Raw genomic sequence first — 14,663 nt, forward strand, 5'->3', positions numbered from 1 at the left:
TTTTTGCTTATATGGGAATTCAAAGTGGTAATAACATGATGCTGGTGTAAAATATTCTGTTTATAGTCGCAAGGGCGGTCCAGGCAGGAGACAATTCTCCTTTGAGGAAACTTTTTTAACTATAGTTGGCACTTTCCAGAGTGCTTGCATAATGTAAAATTAAAAATACCATGATGATATTGGTGTAGTGCTGATTACGTTCTTTATTGTAGGCTGAGTAAGCGATTTATCATTGTTAGCTATCACAGCGACCACAAGGTTTGTTGTGCACGGGTCAAACCAGGTCTTGATCACGAGTCACATCATAAAGCATACAAGCGCTCGCTCCTTTTGTTTTCCCTCAAAGCCACACTGGCAGAGCCTGTCGGTTTCTGGCCTCTGAGCGGCATAATTGAAAGGAGCAAGCGCATAATCTGGTTTAAAGAGAAACAAATCATAGCTGTCCCCAGTCAGCCGCAGTCACTGATAAGCATGAAACCTCAATCCTATGTACTCCACTGTTGTGGTCAGGGAGGGGGCTGTACCCTTATGTGGTCAGCTTATTTTTTTGCTATGTGCAATCATATTGTACATACAGTATGTACGCATGAATACCCATTAAGCCCAGCGTGCTCTTAATAACATTTTAAGCGCCATAGTTGCAAAATTTGCTACAAATATGGTTGCTACTTTACACCAGGACATGGCGGACACCTGTAACTTCAATCTGAGCAACATTTGTGGGCGTCTTCCTATGCAAAACCCCCGTGTCCGTGGCGGCAACAATCTGCTCGCCATGACAGTCCACAAGCAGCACACACTGGAGCCGATGCTTTGTGGGGACGTGGGGACGTGGTGGATGTCGCAGGGGTGGTCAAAACACCACTAATGGTCGGGAGTAAGGGGTGGGGTAGTAGTGGAAATAGCGGCAGACGCGGTAGAAAATGCACTGTTAATAGCGGTGGAGGCAGCAGCTGTGTTCGAGAGCCTGCTGTAAATGATGATGATGATGGCTGGGTTTGCTTGAGAGATGAGGAAGCGTGGTGGATCGGATATTTTGATGGGCCTGTTGGGTATCGTGTAGACAGGTAACTGGCAAATTCTGAGCCTGGTGAAGTATAAAAAGTAGATTAGTAGTAGTAGTAGTAGTAGTAGTAGTAGTAGTAGTAGTAGTAGTAGTAGTAGTAGTAGTAGTAGTAGTAGTAGTACTTTATCAACAACCATCGACAATCTTTTGAAATAGCGCATTTATGTCTACGATATTGTGTAAAATGAGTATAATACAATAGGGGTGTCATTTCATGTCCAGAGGGCTTTAGCAATGAAAATAAAATCTGATGTTCTTTTTCTTAGAAAGAAATCATTTAACGGCTTCCATCTTTAATTTTTAATTACCGTCATATTTAAGGGTTGATAAAACTGCAATATACAAAGGTGCCACCAGGATAGGCCAACTGTTTAAGGTAAAGCCGGGCAGGGAAAGGAATGATGTTTTTTGCAGCTGCGCTGTAATAAGACCCGCTTACTTGTAGGCATGCAGGGACTGCAGATAAGCCCGGAAGTCTGTATTAGGTATTGTTGTCAGGAATAAACAATCTGTTTCTCATTCTATGATTTGGTTCTTTAAGATTCCCTTATCCTCTATTTGAAACCCACTTCGAGTCCTCATGGGGAGGATTTCTACACTGTGTATTGGACTGCATGCCAAAAATTGGAAATACATACTTTAATACTACTGTAGTCATCTACAAGCAAGCATTTGTAGTTTAAATTGAACTTCCTTTCCCAGAGTATGACGAAGGGTTGTTCATCTTCTTTATGAAAAGGCCGTGCTTCATTATAATCCTTATCAAAATCTGAACACTTTATTGATTCCTTTTCAAATTTAGTGTAAGATATGAGATCTGACTAATTCCAGAATATCCACAGACTACTCCTTTTGACGTTCCCAAAGACTGCAATGTAAACGTTTACAGTTTCCACTCAGTGTTGTTGTATAACTGCTGTTGGAGCTCAAGCACTGTGTAGTCTTTCATCTTGACTTTCATGTATGCTGCAGTGTGCATCCATCTCTAACGCCCCCCCCCCGCATGGCGCAGGCGAGTTGTTGCCGTCGCTACCTGTTTGTGCTTGGATGGCTGATACCCTTCGAGGAAGCTCACAGTAACACAGGTGAAAGGACTTGCGGTCGGTCGGGCGGGCCTGTGGATTTAAAAGCACCTCATAGAAATCCTTGAAAAGTGAGCGCCCGTGAAGGAGTGCTTTTAAAGTGCCGTTCGCCGTCCTCCCGGGGCATCTGAATCCAATCGAGCGTGGCCGTAGATGCAAGCGAGGACGTCCATGTCAGTACTGTATGTGTTGGGCACAATGGACAGCATGCGGTATGTTTACAACAGTTTGTTAGGAAGTGCTGAAGTGGGATTATTTGTAATGTCTCCAACATCTGAGCTCGTCAAAGGGCCCTCTCTTTCTGGCTGCAATGTTGCGTGAGACATGCCGAAACATGCTGTTGCCGTAGCAACGGCAAAGTCCCCAACCATGTGTGTTTTCCATCTTCAGCCGGGATGTGTGTATTTTTGTGAATTGTATGTAATCACTAATGACATGCTTGTAACATTTAGCATGTATTCATGTGGTGAACACTTTCCCACTGGGCCATAAAAGTGAGGGAGGTCCGTGATGCTGCAGCTGGCTCACTTTTACCCCAAAGTGGTGTTCTTGCAGGGAAAATATAAGCACAAAATAATAAAACTGCCATTATTTAAAAACTCTCTGCATTATCTGCTCGGAGCTGCTTGCTAAATCCCCCAAATGCAGCACTTTGTCCCTCATTTTGTGCAATGGTTGTAGCTAATCATCAACCTGGGGAATGAAGCACTGTGTGAACACAAAGAGGGTGCATGCTGAATGGAGACTGGCGCATTATCAGCATTGCCAAATGGCGGTAGACAAAAAAAAAAAAAAAAACGGGATGGAGCCATCTCCCCACAATGTCGGCATAATGGTCAGCTTGTGTTGCACAGGGAGGGGTACACGTGCGAGGAAAAAAAAAAAAAAAAAAAAGAGTCCCTGCTGCTCTGGCACGCCAAATATGCCCTGTGATGCTGCAGAACCGCCACACCAAGACTATGGATAGAGTGGACCGTGCTTTAAGTGGATCCTCATGTCAAAGCCCCCCTTGACTGACCGCTATACGGTCTACATGGCCTGACCTCTGGGGCCTTGGTGGGTGTCGCAGTGTTTTAGCTGTTAAGCCTTTGCTCAAACAAACAGTAACATAATGATACTTCAAACCCTTCCAGCACGACAGGGTGCCCCCACATAAAGCAAGCTTCCAGTTCCTCTTCACATCCTGCAGACTCCTGTTCTCTTTTACCATGAATATTCAACAGGGCAAAGCCAGTTTTGCCCCACAGGACTTGAAGTATACCATGCAGCAAAAAAGTGCTTTATGTACCACTATACAATAATAACAATTATTTTGGTTTATTATTTATTGTTTATTGCAAAGTTGTTAAAGGTCTGGAAAATGTGCACATCCCAATTATTACTTAAATTGTATCACTTCCCTATGTCTCGCTTCCATTATCATGGTCTGACCAAAAAAATGAGGTTGAATTCCAGGTATTCAAACAATATCTTTCTATCTAAATCAAATAAAAAGTGCCTCTAACGAAATTGTATTAATGTCTGTGGTCTGCGGTCTACTTAGGGTCATTCTAGTTGTGGTTTAGGTAATATTGTGTGTCAAGTTCCCTAATGATGGTATCAGTTACCTGCCTGCAGGTGGTGGTCCCAGCCTTGCGGGCTGATGGGTGCATTTTAGAGGTTAAGCCCCATCGGGATACAGAGACCGTTGGTGTGCCGAGTTATTGTCCTTACCTCGGCGCTGACTGGTGTGGTTGTCAGCCGGGAGGAGAACCGATGGGGGCTCTCTTGTCCTGTCTGGATGAGAACAAAGCGGCTCCTCTGGTCTGTAATCAAAGCCCTGGGAAATAACAGCCATGACATTCACCTGGACAAGCCACATTCAACACTGGGCGTGTGTGCTCTTTATGCGCTCTTTGAGTGTTCGCTTGCTGCTGCGAAAAGAAAGTCAGAGAAAGCTTCTGAATTCTTGAAATTTCGCTCTACAGTAATGGACCTTGTAGTCTTTGAGGCAGCTGGAAAAGTGCTTGCGGTGCTGCAGAGCCTCAGGTGCTCCCTCGGGGGGGCCGCGGTTGTGTTGGATTGTGAAAGTGTTTTTTGGCTCAGCTTACCTTGAGGGGAACCAGGCTGACTGATAGTGATTTAGACTTAAAGTGGAAGCTGAGAGGGGGTGAGCTCCAAACAGACTCCGAGCAATGAATGGAGCCTTTCAGGAACGAGTTGTGTTCATGGACACATTTTTATCGCAATGTTGCAAGGACCTTTGTGAGATCATAGAGACTTTTTCTATGCATTACCCCAAGCATAAATAATTTCATTCTATCCTGCTTTTCTTCCTCAGATACGTGGAGGGAAGCTGATGATCACGAACGCGAGGAAGAGCGATGCTGGGAAGTATGTCTGCGTCGGAACAAACATGGTCGGCGAACGGGAAAGCGAAATAGCCGAACTTACAGTGCTGGGTAATTTACATGCTTGGATCTATTTTCTACTGTAACCATTATATCTTCAAGGGACAATTCTATAAAAATGAATTAATTTAGAGTAGTCAGTGTACAGCTTGTATAGCAGTATAGACTTACTGTCCACTGGAAATGAATCAACACACAGCCGTCTAAATAGCTAGCAACACAAGTGCAGAGGTAATTGTGTGTTGCTTGCAATTATAACATGATGGTGGTAGATTCACCGTGAGTGAGTGCTGCCGGCATCAGGGTACATGGGACAATGAACCGAATATTTATGAATATTTATGCAACCTCAAGCCATGACACTACCACCACCATGTTTGACTGTAGGCAAAACACAATTCTTTTGGGGCAATGGGATTATTCTCTGCTTCAGAATGTCACAGTTCATGTTGGAATTCCTGTGTCCTTCAATGAACCGCCATTCCCAGTGACGGCAACATTTATGCAGCCACAAGCCATGACACTACCACCACCATGTTTGACTGTAGGCAAAATACAATTGTTTTGGGACAATGGGATTATTCTCTGCTTCAGAATGTCACAGTTCATGTTGGAATTCCTGTGTCCTTCAATGAACCGAATATTTATGAATATTTATGCAACCTCAAGCCATGACACTACCACCACCATGTCACAGTTCATGTTGGAATTTCTGTGTCCTTCAATGAACCACCGCTCCCAGTGACGGCAGCATTTATGCAGCCTCAAGCCATGACACTACCACCACCATGTTTGACTATAGGCAAAACACAATTCTTCTGGGGCAATGGGATTATTCTCTGCTTCAGAATGTCACAGTTCATGTTGGAATTCCTGTGTCCTTCAATGAACCGCCACTCCCAGTGACGGCAGCATTTATGCAGCCTCAAACCATGACACTACCACCACCATGTTTGACTATAGGCAAAACACAATTCTTTTGGGGCAATGGGATTATTCTCTGCTTCAGAATGTCACAGTTCATGTTGGAATTCCTGTGTCCTTCAATGAACCGCCGCTCCCAGTGACGGCAGCATTTATGCAGCCTCAAACCATGACACTACCACCACCATGTTTGACTGTAGGCAAAACACAATTCTTTTGGGGCAATGGGATTATTCTCTGCTTCAGAATGTCACAGTTCATGTTGGAATTCCTGTGTCCTTCAATGAACCGCCATTCCCAGTGACGGCAACATTTATGCAGCCACAAGCCATGACACTACCACCACCATGTTTGACTGTAGGCAAAATACAATTGTTTTGGGACAATGGGATTATTCTCTGCTTCAGAATGTCACAGTTCATGTTGGAATTCCTGTGTCCTTCAATGAACCGAATATTTATGAATATTTATGCAACCTCAAGCCATGACACTACCACCACCATGTCACAGTTCATGTTGGAATTTCTGTGTCCTTCAATGAACCACCGCTCCCAGTGACGGCAGCATTTATGCAGCCTCAAGCCATGACACTACCACCACCATGTTTGACTATAGGCAAAACACAATTCTTTTGGGACAATGGGATTATTCTCTGCTTCAGAATGTCACAGTTCAGGTTGGATTTCCTGTTTCCTTGAAAGAACCACAGCTTCTAGTGTCATCAGCACGCATGCAGCCCCAGACCATAGCTACCCGACATCTATCTTGTTAGTCACTTGTGTTGAAATCGTGGTTGTATGTGGATAGTATATCTATACTGCTATACAAGCTATACACTAACTACTCTAACGTACATCCAGTTATCCAGTTCCTTTTCATAGTATTGTTCCAGATTTTGTAGCTTTCATTGTCTGTCTCCCAGGGAGTTAAATGGTGTCAGTGACCTTGATCAGACAGACTGTGACATGACCTCCAATCGCACACTTTAAACTATGAATCCCATGCTGACATCAGCAGTCCTCACCAGCTGCACCCTATTTCACCCCCAGTGACCCACAGACCCTCCAACATGAGCACATCCTGACTCGGGACTTTATCGGTTTTCCACTCCTCAGAGGAGAATTAGTCTGAGAGTCCCAGCTGGTAAACAAGAGGACAAAGAGAGCTTTCTATATTTAGCGTGTGCAGTCTATCTTCATTGCTTGTTCCTATAACTGTCAAGTGGTGCTTGCAAACAAAATTTGGCCTTTTTAGAATTTATTGTTTTCATTCCAGACAACAAAAACTGTAACAAAGTTTCAGCGACGCTCATCTCCCCACACGAGAGACTTACGGTGCCATTCCATTTACGAGCAAATAAAAGCACCAGACTGTAACTTTATGAACAAGTATATGTTTTGTTGACATGTCCGCCGTTTGGGTCGACACAGAGCGTCCCAGCTTTGTGCGTCGGCCCGGAAGTCAGGTGGTGTTGGTGGACCAGAGCGTTGAGTTCAGATGTGAGGCTCGTGGTGACCCAGTTCCGACGGTGCGGTGGCGGAAAGACGATGGAGATCTACCCAAAGGACGGTACGAATCATGACACAGAACTTGACAATGATCCTTTCCGGTCTCTGACCAACGTTTATGTCTGAATGCCCTCAAAGATACGAGATCCGGGAGGATCACACGCTGAAGATTCGCCGTTTGATCTCGGCAGATGTCGGTTCTTACACCTGCGTGGCGGAGAACATGGTGGGCAAGGCGGAGGCATCGGCCAGCCTCACCGTCCATGGTAAGACAACATCCACTACTCTTACCTGCTTTATTGCCGGATCTTCTGCTCCAGTTCTAACGCTGTTTGGCCGGACTTCGGTGTAAAAGAGGCTTTAATGGATTTCAATTTAAGGTTGTTTGGTTTTAGAGCAATGGAAGCCGACCACTAGCCCGCAGCTTTATTACCATGCGGTCATTACGCCTCGCAATCCCCTCTCAATTAGGTAATTGATTTCTAATCAGAAAACCCGCAGAATCTATAAAACTATAAAAGTTTGCGACCGGGAGCCTGACTCGACAATCGATCTCATTGTGGGATCTCTCAGGAGAAGCAGCATAGTTGGCGACCTTAAGCCGCACAAAGCTATTTGTAAACATCTGTGTGTCTCTGGTGGCCTCCTCCATTGGACGTCTTATTAACACCGTTTGAATATAAAGCAGCCGGTCACAGAGCGTGAACATTCAGAAAGAAGCCATTCAGGGCAACTTGGGGGGAAGCCCCCCTTGAGACTGAGGGGAACACAGGGGGCCATTTAACGGCAAACTAATAGGAATGTTTGGAGTTGCTTTTCAGCGATGGAGGCTGGGGGACGGGGATGGTACGAGTTGGACCGCGGCGGCAGCATCGCCACCGATGCAGAACGGGGTTGGGAATTGGGACTAGCCGTGGCGCGGTGAGGAGATTTCCGCGGTGAGGTCAGCCATATTAATGTCACTTCCAGCCGTCAGCGGTGCTGAGATATAACCAGACAAGGCAATTTTGTGCCAGGCGCGTCATCCTCACATGGCTGCCCTTTTGCAATTATTTCTTCATTTTCTACACCCGACAGCGGTCTTTAGATTGGTTCGGGGAGTAAGATTAGCCGCAGCTGCCAATGCGCCGTCAATACATCCACTCGTCCTATTGGCTTCCTCGCTGTCCCTGATGAAAGCTTACTTAATGAAAGAGAAAAGCATTGACGAGCTGGTTCGATAAACACTTTTCTCGCTGAAACCTCCCTTAATGGGAATGAAATTTTCTTCACTGTGGCCGGTTTTCTTGATGCCATCTTGAGTAAGTTACAATTTAAGAGATGCTACCCATGTATTACCAGAATTTTGATCCAAATTCTGCCAGTTTTGCTTACATTTTCTGGTTAAACATGGCGTGCTTCTTGACGTTTTTATCAAAAAATGATGTTAGCAGCCACAACAGATTGCTAATACATGGACACAGGAACTAAAAGTCAGCTCCGTCGCCTGTCTATGATGTCATCAGCTACTGCCTCTGTAGTTCTTTTATAACTAACACAATTACCAATGGCACACTAAAGCCAAAGAAAAACGTATTTACTGGCTCTACTCTTACATAGTCCCATTGATCAGGCCGATGGCGGAACCTCGCAGGGTGTAGTTCTATTCAGCTCCCAGACGAGGACACGGGGGGGGGGGGCGGCTGGGGAAGCTGTGGCCACTGGGTAGTCCAGCTAATTAAAGACAACAGGGCCACAGTCCCACGCCTGGAAATGACATGCTTCTAATTACAGGAAGGGACAGAAAAGCTGGGTAATTGTAGGTCTTTAAAGGGTCTAAACGGGCTGAAATAAGGTGTAGGTAGTTGGATGTAAAGACTACAGTGTCCGGTGCACGGTTTAATAAGCTAAGTGACCACATTATAATAATTCCTAGCAAAATGTATGTTAAATATAGGGCCGATTCACTTATTATATAATGTTGCATAACAAAACGGTATTTGCGAGGCACACCCTTTTCACTAATGCATCACTCAAATCAAATCAATTCCTTTTTGAGCGAAGGAGAAGAAAACAGAAAGGGGGGGGGGGGGTTCACACCCTCCATGGTCAGATTGTCAGTGAACAATGCAGTCACTGTGCAAGCGGTGCCCAGGGCTGTTTTTCTTTCGATGTGCCGCTCTCTCGTTACTAACTAAATCAGCCGATTGTTGTTTTACACGTGCATTTTGGTCGGCTACACCTCCTCGGGACTTATAAATATGTCAAGAAAAATATTCCCCTTAATTGATGGCAGAAAGCCGTAAGTGGGCAAGTCACCAAACCAAAGCGGAGACTTTAGCTGGAAGCCATGTGCTGAGTTGTTACTTTAGCCATTTAGTAGACAAGCACATACTAGCATGTGTGTATTACTAAAGATTAAGTCTCACAAAAGCCTTTTATTGGGTTGATTATGTGCTATTTTACCAATGGGTAGCATTATATTTATTTTCTTAGAGAGCATATATGATGTGGAGAAAGGACTAATGGTCCCTGGAGCGGTGTTGTTCACCGCCCATGTTAAGATCCTTGAAGAACTTAGAGAGGAACTTTCTTGTCAGCAGTGTGCACGCTGTTGATAAACACCGAAAACACAGCTGGGTGACCACATTTTAAACACTCTTTGCGCCGCTCTTCTGTGTATGTGCATGCATGTATGTACATATGGTTTTTCTCAGTCGTCTTTCAACACGCACACACATTTTTGCATCGCTCACTGTTGATATGCAGCCTGCTGATAGTCAGCACTGTGCAGCACAGATGCACAAAGCACATTACAGACATCCCCAGTGGGACTCGTGATTAATCATGTTAATCCTCTGAATGAAGCGCTAATGGCGGCTTGATGTCAGCGCCTTGGGGTCTGCGGTGGCGAGTACGCCCCCTGCTGGTCTGGATGTCATTACTCAGCACTATAAGTGTCAATGTTAGCTTTGAAATCAAGGGGAAAATAAGTAAATTGTCACTTTGTCTTTAAAAATGCGAGGCAAATCAGCTGCAGTGTCAACGATACCTGGCAATGCGAGCCAGACATCATCAAAATTGACATATACAAAGAACGTCTAACCAAAAGCCTCACCCATTTTACCCACATTAAATAAGGAATGTGGAATATTTTTTTATTATTATTACCAATAACAGCTCTTAATAATGGCCATTAATAACAACGCATATAATTTCAGTAGTAAGACACCACCAAAAACAGGAAGCGGTGTGGAATTTCACTGCAAGCTTTGAATGGGGAAAAAATAGCACCATCTGGTGGATGAACGTAACAACGTTTTAGAAAACAAAACCGGTAGTCCAACTCCAATTCTTCACTTGAACGATTGCATTACTGTAATCTATGTTTATGTTCTACTACAAATGAATAGGACATTTGTGCTTGTAAATAATAATATGAAAAAATAAATAATATTAAATACATGTAATATAATAATAAATTAATTAATATAATAATAAATATAATAATAAATTAAAATAAATATAATAATAAATATAATAATAAATATAATAATAAAAAATACATGTGTTGGTTTGTGTGGCTAATTTCATGAACAGAACTGATTCTCCGCCACAGCTAAATGAATGCGTAGCACATCACTTCTCTACGTCCAGGAATGTTTCATGTACTGTAAATATCTTATCTGCATTTCGACGGACATAAATGGGTACGGGCGCAGGGGGGTGGGGCCAGGATCATTACTCCGACTGACAGCGTTTATGTTTCTGTGGGAGCCGTTACTGCAGGTAGATTAGATAAGGTGAGTGATTGGCTGCCGGAGATTTATGAGTCTGTAGTGACAAGTTAACATTCACCTTGTATTTTCTTTATTTATGAGCCGCGCCTCACATTTGGAGTGCGAAACTTCATTAAGGGTGCGGAAGGGTTCACCTTCATAGTGTTTGAGAATGTTCCATCATGTTGTCATTTTGTTTTTTTGCATAATTCAAAATATTCCCTGTCTTTTTAATGTAGTCTTAGCAATGTCCAACAGTGAAATGTGACTATTATTACTGTACATGGTCTAATTATAGCCGGGAAGCTGATTTATGCATTTTAAATGTTAACAATAATTTGGAGAGCATGAGAAAGTGGAGAGGAAAACGCACCTCTCCATTTACTATCATGCATATTGCACAACACAGCATCAGCAGAACCACTGTTGTACTAGGATGCAGCAGTAATACTGCCGGCAAAGTTTTTAGATATCACACCAAATGAAGACCCCGGCGGTTATTTGCGACTCGACAATTAATTGGAGCATTTATGGCATTAAAGGTTTTTACCCATTGACATCACGTTATTTTATGTTGTTTTATTTATTCATCATTGAGGTGTTGTGTTTGTCTTTCCTTTTTTTTAGTCGTGTCTGGTAAGTTGACTTGTCACCCGTCACCCGAGACAGGAAGCTGTCAACACCCACCAACCCCACCCCCACATCCATCCTCCTCTCATCACCTCTCCACCCACCAATCATGCCTCTGTTGTCACGGGCAACAGCAACTCAAAAAGGACAATAATGGGTAAAAATATGCTCAGCTTGGGGCCTTCCAAAGGTAAAGCTGCCTCATTTATTTGCTATTGTTGTCCCCCCTCCCTTTTAATGCATTACCAAACAGTGCATCTAATTCACGGACAAATGACATCTTTATTTCAAAGGACAGCTTTTCGATTGCTTGCTTGTTATGCATTGCACAGCGCCGGCGTACAAATGATTAATACATTAGCAGACATAAAATATTGGCCCGGACGCCGCATCTCCACACATTCGCTGAAGGTCTAGCGTGACATTGGGCGACGACGCTCATTCGTTGTGTCATTAAGATGCATGGGCGCTGTACTCTGGTAGACGCCTGCACTATTGGAGGGCGTCGGCGTGGAGCAGATGGTTCAAACGTAGTGCCCCATTTCCATGTCAGCTTTAACGCTCCGTGCCCTTGCCCGTGCAAATTACTCGACATCTGTGTAGCCTTTGTGATTACATGTAAAGTTAGCTCTAACAAGCAGCTTATTAGTGTAACCGCAATTAATAGCGTCAAGTCATTGGATAACATTCAGTCATGGCTGCTGTCCTGCAGTGCCGCCGGCATTTGTGGTCAGACCAAGGAACCAGGTGGTCGGCGTTGGCAGAACCGTCACTTTCCAGTGTGAGGCCACCGGGAACCCTCAACCGGCCATTTTCTGGCAACGAGAAGGAAGCCAGGTAAAGGTGCTTCGGAATACCGCACCCAATCCCAAGACATCTCCGTGTATCTGATGTGTTTGACTCCCCTACAGAACCTGTTGTTCTCCTACCAACCGCCACAACCTGCCAGCCGCTTCTCCGTGTCCCAGACAGGAGATCTAACCATCACGGATGCCGAACGCTCGGACGTGGGCTACTACAGCTGCCAGGCCCTCAACATTGCCGGCAGCGTCATCACCAAGGCCCTGCTGGAGGTCACAGACGGTAGGCCACCCTCTTCTTCTGGAATACTGTGAATTTGACAATCATTGGCACTAAATATTCCCAGTAATGAGGTTAAAGCCTGTGCTGCGGAGCATATTAATATCCAAAACGGAGGCTTGTGAGGTTTTGGCCTGAGCTCGCCAGAGGTGGAGACTCTCTGGTGCCTCCTCACCCAGACCGTGGCTCATTATTTGGCTTTTGCTGGCTAATGTCTCCTTCAGTATTCCATGGCTGGCTTGCTGCTGTCAACCATTGCAAGACTGTGGCTGCGCATTGCGGTCTGGCTCGGGTCCCCCTAATTGCCTTGCGAGCCGGTCCGTGTCAGCCACGCTGGACTAAAACTCGGCCTTATTCCCCATAGAGATCTTAGCCGATATTATTTCATCTACAGTGCACCTCCATTCCTCCCTTCATTTAGTAAAATGTTCTTCCTCATTGCAGCCCTACAACAGTATCCTCTGCACGTCTCCTTTGTCTGTCTTGCTCTCTGGATGATAATAATAACAGTTATTAAAGCGAGGAGGCCAGCGCTGCTCCGCAGGCAGATCTGGTAATTACGGGTCATGCTGACAATGTTTAGTAATTGCAGCATCCCCGCCGCAAAAAGCAAAGACCCAGCGGTGGCGCCCCACGTGTGTACACACAATCGCACGTGTGTGGGTTAGCTATTGGATTGGCCTCTCATAACGTCTTTGTTGCTGGAGATGACGGCAGTGGTCATCAATAGCGCTCGGAATAATAACAACCATTAGACGCGTTAGCACAACATAATGATTCACCGACACTGCAGATGGAATGAAATAATTATCAGGAGAATATCGTTCAACTACGCCACTTACATTTGAAAGCAAAATACACATAAAAACATCAGCGGACAAGAGTTTCCTAGCCAATCACAAGCATGAAGATGCTCCGCAGGCGATACTTGTGTAAAAATGAGCTGTTTGATTTTAATTGCACTGTTTCTGTCGTACACCTCCTCGAATACCTGCTGCCAAATGATTTGAAAATTGCCTCCAGGTCTTAAAATTGGATTGTTTCCATCTCCCACGCTCTCGTCGCCGCTACCTTTGCTGTGTTTCCTGTCACAACATCAACACCCTCTTTTCATCTCACCCACATAATTATAACAAAATAATAACAAAAGAGTCTTGAACCAGTCATGATGTGCTATATATATCACTATATTGACACTTACTATGGTACCCATTATGGCACTGGATGCTCATATCACCGAGTACTTCGATATGTGACAAAAATAAATTAAAAAAAACAAAAAAACTTAAACTATATTAGGAAAGCAGGATGTGAACAAATAAATAAAATAGTTAAATAAATAAAATAAAAATTCATTCATTCATTCATTTTCTACCGCTTTTTCCTCACGAGGGTCCCGGGGGTGCTGGAGCCTATCCCAGCTGTCTATAAATTAAAAAAAAAAAACTTAAACTATATTAGGAAAGCAGGAAGTGAACAAATGTAAAAATAAAAATAAAAATAAAAATAAAAATAAAAATAAAAATAAAAATAAAAATAAAAATAAAAATAAAAATAAAAATAAAAATAAAAATAAAAATAAAAATAAAAATAAATTATATTAGGAAAGCAGGAAGTGAACAAATGTAACAATTACTGATTGTAAAAGTACAAGATGGAGGTGTAGGATTTAATAAGCTTTGCTTCTTCCTACTCCTTTTGGACATGTGGAACTGGGAACTGATTATGGGATGCACTCAATTGTAATCTGATGCATGTTCAAATGAAATTAAACCATTACCATTACCATAATTACTCCATTCCTTTTATTTCTTTTTCTTGGTGCAGTCGTGTCAGACCGCCCTCCGCCGGTTATCCGCCAGGGACCGACCAATCAGACGGTGGCGGTGGACGGCACGGTGGTCCTCACCTGCGTGGCATCAGGCAGTCCCACCATTCTGTGGAGAAAGGACGGAGTGTTGGTGTCCACCCACGACTCTCGAGTCAAGCAGCTGGACACGGGTGCGCTGCAGATACGCTACGCTAAGGTGAGGCAACAGCGGGAATTGGTACAATTATTCAATATATCAGGTTGTTTGCTGCCTAAACTGGATGGAGTGAGGTTCCCCAGGCTGGCCAAGGTAGCATCTCAGTACAGTACCTTGAGACGGATGGTTTAGCTGCTTTGATGTGCTCCTATAACAAAAACCAGTAGACTGGAGGTGCCCATTTTTTATAGTAGTGCT

At 44.0% G+C, this 14,663-nt stretch overlaps 1 protein-coding gene across 8 annotated transcripts in view; it reads left to right on the forward strand.

The window, feature by feature from the left end:
* Positions 1 to 14,663, forward strand: part of robo1 (roundabout, axon guidance receptor, homolog 1 (Drosophila)) — a 366,932-nt gene that overhangs the window by 313,082 nt on the left and 39,187 nt on the right. For all 8 annotated transcript variants that reach the window (XM_058080084.2, XM_058080085.2, XM_058080086.2 and 5 more), the window contains 6 exons: positions 4,469 to 4,589; positions 6,893 to 7,031; positions 7,109 to 7,236; positions 12,071 to 12,195; positions 12,270 to 12,441; positions 14,266 to 14,465. In XM_058080084.2, coding sequence (XP_057936067.2) covers positions 4,469 to 4,589; positions 6,893 to 7,031; positions 7,109 to 7,236; positions 12,071 to 12,195; positions 12,270 to 12,441; positions 14,266 to 14,465 — 885 coding nt within the window. The remainder of the gene's footprint in view (positions 1 to 4,468; positions 4,590 to 6,892; positions 7,032 to 7,108; positions 7,237 to 12,070; positions 12,196 to 12,269; positions 12,442 to 14,265; positions 14,466 to 14,663) is intronic.

This window comes from Doryrhamphus excisus, linkage group LG8 (assembly GCF_037039965.1).
Source record: "Doryrhamphus excisus strain RoL-2023G ecotype Guam linkage group LG8, RoL_Dexc_Guam_v1.1, whole genome shotgun sequence".
Taxonomy (NCBI): Eukaryota; Metazoa; Chordata; class Actinopteri; order Syngnathiformes; family Syngnathidae; genus Doryrhamphus; species Doryrhamphus excisus.